Genomic DNA, 9,093 nt, shown 5'->3' with positions numbered 1-9,093 from the left:
GAGCGCCCCCCCCCCCCCGAAGATGTCCTCCTGATTGCTCTCAGCCTGTGGAAAGAGCTAGACTCCCAGCCACCCTCCCAGGCCCCAGCCGCTTATTGGCATGTCCTGGGCTCGTGCTGCTATGAGTTGGGTACTGACATTGGCCTGTCCTATTCCTCTCGGCTGCGGACGAAAGGGAACGGCCATCCTTGGCTCTTGAGCCACTAGCCCCGTCCCTTCCGAGCCCTTGTGCTCTCACAGACCCGCCCCTGTTCCTGCCTGTTCACACCGCCTGCGTGTTTCAACACCAGCACATCAGGGGCGTCCCCGCTGCAGCACACACCACGTCTTGAGGAGTCTGGGGGCCGGAGCAGCTGGCCTGTGGGCCGTGGGTGCGGGTGCGACAGGAGGCTGCCTCCGGCTCACTTTATGAGCCGAAAATCAGGCCAGTTCTTCCAGGGGGAGACGGCGGTGCTCTGTGCCGGCACTGTGTCCCCACGCTGGTTTCCTTTTGCCGCCGTGACTGGTGGCTGCACCCTCTGTGTCTGCCTTTGGAAGCCTCACCTGAGAAGGGCTCCCCCACTGCTTCAAACACCTCAGAAACAAGCACGCACGTGACTTGACATTTGCAGTCCCGTCCTAGGACAAAAATAATTCACAGGTCTGAAATAAACCGGCGCTTGGGATCCGATGCCTCCAATTCGGGATTTAATGGCAGGCTCGACACCACTCGCCTTGTAAAGTCTCTCTTAATTAACGTGGGCTGGCCACCTGTGAACTGGGCCTGGCGCCTCCGCATCCCCGGTTCCCGTGTGGCGGTGCCGGCACAGGTGGGGAGCCGGGGCCCTCCGAGAGGCCTCAGCATCCCCTCCCGCCCACAGCGCCCCTTTGTCTCCATCCAGTAGGCCGGTTCATTGGGCATCCTCGCGCGGTCATCCCATTGGAGGCTCCCTGTTTTCTCTGTTTATCTCCTATGTGCATTTCAATAAAAATGTCATTATTTGAAATCGTTGACACTGCTGTGCCAGACACGGAATTCCATCACCTGTTGTCCCGTAACACGATCCATTAAAGATAAGACCGCCGTGGCTCAGTAAGGCTCTTTCCTGGGAATGAGCCACCCTGTTCCTTGGCCGATCCCATCTCCCCAGCAAGTGTTCGTATTTGTTGCAGAAAGGGGCGCTGGGACGAATGAGGGAGGCTGCCTCTCCGTGGACTGAGGTTCCCTGGAAGTTAAGATGGGGTTTCTTGCGAGAAATTGGGCAGGTGTCTGTTTGCCGGCAGACAAACGGCTGCTCAGGGAGGGGGCTGTGCAGTCTAGGCTGAGCTCGGTGCAGCGGGAGCCTCCCTGGGCTGGAGGGACTTGGAAATGTGCTCTGGTTTCTCTCCTGAGTGTCTGGGACAGGGTCCCAGTGTCCCCTCCTTCCCCAGGCCAGGTCCTCTCTCCCCCTCCAGGTAGACCGGGCTGGTGACAGCTCTAATTCATCCCGTCCCGGTGGGCATGGGGACCCCAGGCTGTCTGTCTGTGCAGGCCTTTGCACCTCTTTACTCCTGGTTTAAAGGCAAGTCTGTCTGCCGGATGCTTTTTCTAACGTCTTATTTCTCCAGACTGGTGTGTGGGGTAACCATCTGCCCTGGTTGACCCATGCCATCCAGTGTACTATTATTAGTGCTCCTTTCACACTCCTACCATCACGATAAGGACAGCCTGCTCACACCCAGTGTAGTGACCCCACCACGCTTGCATCATGAAGTCAGCCGGCCCTCATGTCAGATCACAAGGTGGTCCCCTTACCTTGTTTACTGAAGGACTAGCTCACAGGTGAGGGGGCATTCTGATGTGTGTTTGTGGCTCTCCTGCTCTGGTCAGAGACTATGAGTGGTCGCATTCCCCAGCCTCACCAGCTTCGCAGAGAAGCCCATCAGCTCTCTGGGGTCAGCCTCTGCGATTCTGGCAGTGGTGAGCACACACGCAGATTATGTTTGACCTTCTTTGTGGGAAGGAGCTCCTGCTACTGGACCACAGACAAGGGTCAAGTCTACCCTAGTGGGTTTCGTGGCCTGCTGTGAATGTCTTTCTGGTTCAGATGACATCAGGCTGTCCTCACGCCCATTGTTTGTTTTGCTCCCTAATTGGACTACTTCATTCTGTCTTTTACCAGCTTGTTCTTAGTTTTCCCAAGTCGAAGGTTGTGTTGTTCATAAAAGAGTTTCTGTCTTCCCTTCTTATTGTTACTGTCCTTTTATCTTTTTTCTTGACCTGTGACAGTGGCTAGCATCTCCAGTATGGTGCTGAGTGCTGTGATAATGGGCAGCTTGCCTTGCTCCCGACTTTCCAGAATGCCTCTCTTGCCTCATCATGAACTATGACCATGGGGAGGTCCCTCCTAGCCTAGTTGCCTAAGAACGTTTATACTGAATGGCTTGAGATTTTGGTCTTATAATACTCTTTGGTGTCTGATTTTCTAAGATTTTATTTAGGACTTTGCAGCTATGTGAGACCGGCCTATCATTTTCCTGTGTGTCTTTGTCCTGTGTTGGTGACAGGTTTTCCCATTCATTGGTTCATTCATTCATTCATTCAAAAATATGCCACAGTCATAGAAGGAGTTCAATAGCATCTGATCTTCCTCTCTGTTTGGTAACCATATGCATTAGTGGGCACTGGCCCTATACTGTGAAGGTTTTGTGGGGCTCTTAGTAAAACCACCAAGGCCTGGTGCCTTTTCCAGAGCGGTTATCTGTAGGTTTCCAATTCCTCTGACAGGGCTCATATTAACCTGGTGGATGCCTTGGTTCAAGGCCCAGAAGACAGTGGAGGGCCAAGTGCATCTGTGGCACTGAGCCCAGAAACTGGGGCAGGGACTTACTCCTCACTTCCACATCCACAGGGCTGGGGCATTGTTAATAGATTTATCGATTTATAAAAAATAGATTTATAACTTTCTTGCCACACATGAAATCCTAGACACAGAAGTCACCTGAGGTACTTGGACATTTCAGTCATGACTTGTCTTAGTGATCACCAGATCATGGGTGACCACTTGTATCGTGTTTCTCTGGGCCCTCCTGCTCCACTAACCAGCTCAGAGATGGTGCCCTGGCAGCTGGGAGGCTTGTGGGGCAGCCCATCTGGTGACTGGGTCATTCTGCTTGGCCTGCCCAGGCCACGGGGCCGTGTGCTAGAACTGTCCAGCCAATGTGTGGTTAGAGCAGGTGTGGGCTGTGGGCCGAGATGGGGCTTCGTGTTTGAGGATTGCAGCAATAATGGCTTTTCCGCATGCCCAGCACACGGGGGCCCTAGCGGGGCTACTGGCATTTGGAGCCGCTGAGGCCTCCTGGGCTTGTACGGGCGGCTGGCTCATGCCAGGTGGCCTCCAACTTGACACATGGTCTCAGCACTTCCAGTAGCCTCTGCCTTCTTGTTTCTGTTTCCGTAATTATAGCATGTTAAACGGCCAGGGGCCTGTCTGCCCAGGCCTTGTGCACACACTGTGAAATTAACTTCCTCACCCTCCAACACGCGTCAGGCTGAGCTGACATTTCCAAAGGGCTCCTAGCTGGACCTCTGCTCTTGGCACGCATTCCTCAACAGAGAGGAAGGCCGGGGAGATGAGCCTTCTCATCACGGCCCCTGATGGCCGGGAACCTTGTACAGGGGACGCTGTCAGGCTGGGCGACTGTCACCGGCAGAGAGTCGCACAAGTCTTGGGAAAAAAAAGAAAGTGTCACGGTGTTGCATGTCCCGACTCTGAGCAAGATGTTTCCAAGCAGGGGCCCCAGCAGGGGCTGAGGGGCCTTGTGAGAAGGGTGGTTGGGGATTTGAGAGCTTTGGCCCCAAGCAAGTCTTGTTACCCTTGCAGCAGGCAGGAGAACATACCGTAGAAATGCTGCCCTCCTGGCAAGGGACCTGAGTCCGCCTGTAATGGGGCCCTGCAGCCTGGGGCAGCCAGCATGTTCGAGGAGATGAGGGGTGGCCGACTGGCACAGCCCCTGGGCGCTGTGGGGTGGGTGGGGTTCCTTCCACTGGAGTTTCACGTTGCTCGTCCTTTGTCCCATGAGCGTGGGGTTTCTTGCTGGTCTGAGAGGCAGCAATCCCTCTGGCGTTGCTGGTCTGCGGCCTGGGAGAGGCGAGGCAGGGGCCAGCCCCGCAGTGGCCTTTCTGAGGTTACAGGTAGCTGTCCACATGGGGGGCATTTGGGGCAATGGCACACAGGATCCCGGGGCTGCCGGGGGTCAGCTGGGCACATAGGTGCCCTTGTCCAAGGCATCCTGCCACCCCTACCCCCTGGCCAGGCAGCCGCAGGCACTCACGCCTCTGGCTGGAGGGGGGCCTGCACGGCCCACAGCCCTGCTGCTCATCGTCATTGTAACTAATGGCTCCCGAGCAGGTCCCTGCTCTCCAAGATGGTCTGTGTTCCTCTTCGTGACACACTCATTTAATTTTTAACTCACAAGGCATTTGCTTATTTATTTTCATTGTTCTTGATAATAATTCTAAGCCATTAGAGGGGAAAATTATATTCAAAAATGCTGTTTCACACTTTATTTGTTTGATGATTTAGAGCGATAGAAAATAGCACATTTGCTGGCTTTTATAGTCTGATAATTATTCACATCCATCAAGCCATTCCAGGGGAATAAACAAAACACCAAGAAAATGACACTATTAATAGCACCCTCCGCGGCGGACAGGAAGACTTTCCCGGGCCGGTGAGTCGGTAGGATGGAAGCTGCCTGTCCCTTGGCCGGCAAGCATCCCGGGCCGCAGAGGACGCCTCTCGTTTTAATTACCCAGCCCCGTCCGGCCCCGAAAGCTGCCCGGCTGCCAGCCTAAGGCTTCCGCCCGCCCAAGCACCCACCAGCTGCCTGGCGTCACAAGCCCTGGAGTGTCTTTGCTAGACCCCCGGGTGTGTTGTGACCCGTGCACACAGAAGCTGCCTTTTGTCTGGGGCCACGCGGTGTCCCTGACATGGCTCTGCCACCAGCTTGGACTCAGGCCTCTTGCCCTCTGGCCTCAGTGTTAGAACAGGAGCACTGGGCCGGCTGGATGGCATGGCTCTCTAGCATCCAGGCTGCGCTTGTAGGCAGGTCAGACCCCCCACCATGTATCAGGCCGCAGGGCTCGGATGTGATTGCTCACTGCTCTGGCCCCGACCTCGTGGGCAGGTTTGCGGGTTTCAGCTTTGCCTTCTTGGGGTGGCTGTGATTGGAGGGGGCGCATTCCCTACGAGTACCTCAAAGTATAGGAGCAGGAAACACAGGGAAGGCTGGGGGACGGCCACCGTCCTGGAGCAGCCCATCTGGTCTCTCCCCAGACCTGGGTGTCGCTTCCTTCAGGAACTCGGTGTCTGGGTGTGGGGCTGGCAGCTCACGGTCACGCCTGAAGTGTGTTCCTTCTGGTTGGCTCGTCATTTGAACCATGAAACGGTTGGACAGTAGTGGTCTTTGAACCACTGCGCGTCACTCATCTTGTATCCTCACGGGGGGGACCCAGTGCGGGGCTCTGGTCTCTTGCGTTGCCTCCCGCGTAGCTTATTCCTAATCTAAAACTGTTTCATTTTCTCACCGAAGCCCCTGACGTTTGCAGACACCTGCTTTTCTGAAAGGGGCGTCTGGCAAATGTTGCCTGAATCTGGCATCTCGGCCTTCTGGGCAATTCCACGGCATTAAACCTGGAGTTATGGAGCCTGTCTGGTCCTGCTGTAGCCTCTGCAGGGTCACCTGGAGTGGTTGCCAGGGATACCATTCCGACAGTGCCGACTTTTCCAGGACTTTCTGGTTTAGTGTTGTCCAGAAGTACATTGTATAGAATGTTCAAAAACGGAAAGGCTGGTGAAATAAAGACCCCAAGTGGGACTCTGTAGAGAAAGTTCCAGATTCCTGACTCTGTAGAGAAAGTTCCAGACTCCTGCCCGGCCGACCTCAGGACCAGGATGCACCGTGTGTCCAGGTCATGGCCTATGCGTCCCTCAGACTGCCATAAGCAAGGAGTCTGAGTGACCCTCATGGGTGGCCGTTTCTCTTGCCGCCTTTCCCAGGCACCCCCCCCGCCCGCCCGTCCCAGCCCCTGCACTCCCCATTTCTGGTTCTGGTCTCTGAAGCCTCCAGTCTGCGTGCCCTCTCATGGCTCACCAGGTTCTGGAGATCGCTCTGCCCAGTTCCTTTATCCAGCTACTCCAGATTCTTCCACCGTGACTTGGGTGCTGGGGCGTCAGACTCTCCAGGCCCCTTGGGCTGGCCTGGAGTGAGGGCCAGCCACGTGCAGCCCAGGCCTGGGGGAGGAGGTGTTGATGTGGTCTGATGCGGTCTCAGGCTGGGATGTGGCCGGCCCTGGAGGAGGTGTTGGGCTGTTGGGCCAAGGGGACAGTATCGGGGCTGACGCGCAGCAGCATGTGAGGGGAGGCCGGCCTTGCTGGAGGGGGTTTCCTCACCCTGGCCGAGAGAGGGATGGGGAGAGCTAGGGGAGGTTCTGAGAGGACTCTGGGGCTGAGCGGGAGTGGGGAGAGGGCAGGCGGCCTGCTGGCCACCCGGAATGAACTAGACCAGAGCACTGGGGAGACTGTCCATCTGAGGGCACCGTGCAAGAGCGCTTTGCCGCCGGGCGGCTGGGGCTGCAGGTCCAGAGGGGTTTGCAGGCCGGCCAAGTGAGTCGATTTTGGCCGTGATGTTTGACCTTGTGATGGGGATGGAGGTCCTGGGGAGTGAGACAAATTGCCCCCATGTTGGTAACCAATAAAACCGGCTCTGTTTTATGGCCCCGAGAACTCGCTCGCTAACGGCCAGACAGATGCTCCTGCCTCGGGGTTGGTGAGCAGACAGACTCCGCCCAGATGGCTGCGTGTCCTTCTTTGCTCCCGGAGCCCAGCCTGAAGAGGAAGGGATACCCCCACCAGCTGGCATGACGCTGGATGGGGCTGTGACCAGGGTGACAAAGCTCTGCTGTAGGGGCCCCATGGGGTCTGGAGGGGACTTTTCTTCAGGGGCCAGTGTCCGTTCCTGTTGGGAGGCTAGCTACCTCTGTAGCCAACTCACCTGGGCCCCCATAGTGGGGGGCCTCCCAGGGCACCCAGAGGGCAGTGGCGTGGAGAGAGGGCCCCGTGGGAACCTACGGCCCACAGGGCTGGAGTTTCTCACAGCTGTCGGAGGGAGCCGTACAGACGGAGCCTTCACGGACCCCCTCTTTCGGGCAGGCGGCCCGAGTTCGCTCAGAGCTGTGTGTTGTAAGGATCCATGCCCCAGTTCTGCTTGCCTTCCCCTGAAATCTGAGGCTTGCATCTTGCTGAGGCCCCAGGGGGTGGGCTGGGGGGCGCATTGCTGGCGCTGGGGCTTCTCGCCACCCTGAGGCTGTCGTTGGTTTGTTCCAAGTGGTGGAGGGGCAGCTTTCCCTTGGCCGTTGGAGCCCAGACATCCCTGGGGCTGTCGGCTTCCCGTCCACCCGTCCTTTGTAATCCCTCCAGGGCCCGCTCTTCTGAGCGCTCTGCCCAGCGTCCTGCAGTCTGTACTTTCCGATAACAGAGGAGCCACGTTCCAACGTATTAAACTTTTAACATCCACCAGATTCAATTAATCTTATCTTTACAACTCCCAATTACAGGCGGTAATTAAGTGAAAGCGGCATCGTAGACGGGGGATATTGCATTAATCATCACAGCCTTGGAGCCATAAATTAGTTCCTCCCGTCCTCCGGCAGCTTCCCAGAAGGACCGGAATGTTTCATTTCCTTGTTTGGGGGGACGTTAATCCCACAAAGGTGCTTTGGATTGGGATTAACTTCTATCACCCTTATGTAAGTGATAAAAGGCTGTTTAAAGAAGAGTCACCTCATCTTTGTCCAGACAGTGGAGAATTCTCCGGCGACAACAGAATTGGAGGTGCCGGGCCATCTCCTCCTGGGCCCTGCGGTGTGCCCCAAAATTAATTATTTTTATCCTGTTAGATTAGAGACCACCTTATCTCCTGCCCCTGCCCCTTTTTTATTTTATTAAAAAGCAGTAATAACCCTCTCGATTGGAATGGACTGAGCCAGCTGCAGAGTCTGGGCTGACTTCCCTGTCCCGGGCTGTTCCCATCCTTCCTCCTTGGGACAGACAGACGACTGCGCGCAGCACTTGGTGGCGTTAGGGACCCACACGCCAGTTCTGCCTGCCTGTGCTTGAACACAGAGGTTTTCATCCTACCCCGTCTGGGTGATGTGTCAGCTGGGCTGGGGCCCCTTGGCATGCCCTGCCCAGGCTGTCCCCACCAGGAGAGAGTCCCCGCCGTCCCAGCACGCCAGCTCCCGCACACAGTGTTAGCGGGATGTCACTCTGGCTTCATCTGTTTGCAAACTTTCACCTTACATCTTTCTTATTTATGATGGAGCCTCAGGAATCTTTGAAATGTAAGACGTGTAAAAATAAAACTTAGGGAGTGGTGGCAGATGAAGTGTTTCTCATTCCTGAGGCTTCTTCCTGGGTAGCTCCTGGGGCTGGGGGAGTGGGAGGCAAGGAGACTGCCCGAGGAGGGTTGGGGGGCCACCCCGGTCTCCTCTCCAGCCCCCCTCTGGCCCCTCCCCCTCCCCAATCCAGTGCTCACATTTTTAGGTTTTGCTTTTTGAGCCTCACGTAGATTTAGTGCCGCTGAGCGGGGAGCGTGTCCAGCCCGGCGTCCGGGAAGGCCATCACAGCCTGTCAAGCCCCTGGACCGTGGCCTTCTGTGTGGGTCCCTCCCCCGACACCCTCCCCGCTGTCCTTCACCGTTCTCATAACGCCCAGCGCGGCTGTGGTTCAGTTCTGCTCTGAGGCCATGGCCGCAGCCCGAAGGCCCCTCAGATGCGTGGTGGCCACACGATGTCGTGTCTGACATGCCTCCCTTCTCTTGTAGGTACGCCATCCCGCCGGAGCATGGCAAGCGCCTGGAGCGGCTGGCGATCGGTAGGTGTCTGCGTCCCCGGGCCGGGAGCGGGGCTGTGGGTGGGCAGGGGTGGGGGGTGGCAGCCCCAGGGTCCCGGGTCTCCCTCTTGGTGCGAGTTTCCATCTCTGGGTGTGGTGGCAAGCCGGAAGATGTCACTGTCTGATTTTCCATTTCCTTTCCCGCGTGTGAACAGATCGCGGTACCCCCCCCCCCCCCCCC

General features: G+C 56.8%; 1 protein-coding gene across 8 annotated transcripts in view; it reads left to right on the top strand.

The window, feature by feature from the left end:
* Positions 1-9,093, top strand: part of KDM4B (lysine demethylase 4B) — a 135,793-nt gene that overhangs the window by 68,871 nt on the left and 57,829 nt on the right. For all 8 annotated transcript variants that reach the window (XM_040629523.1, XM_040629522.1, XM_040629521.1 and 5 more), the window contains exon 7: positions 8,845-8,894. In XM_040629523.1, coding sequence (XP_040485457.1) covers positions 8,845-8,894 — 50 coding nt within the window. The remainder of the gene's footprint in view (positions 1-8,844; positions 8,895-9,093) is intronic.

The sequence above is a fragment of the Ursus maritimus genome, unplaced genomic scaffold, assembly GCF_017311325.1.
Source record: "Ursus maritimus isolate PB19 unplaced genomic scaffold, ASM1731132v1 scaffold_14, whole genome shotgun sequence".
Taxonomy (NCBI): domain Eukaryota; kingdom Metazoa; phylum Chordata; class Mammalia; order Carnivora; family Ursidae; genus Ursus; species Ursus maritimus.
The sequence above is the reverse complement of the archived record's forward strand: the minus strand, read 5'-3'. Positions and strand labels throughout refer to the sequence as shown.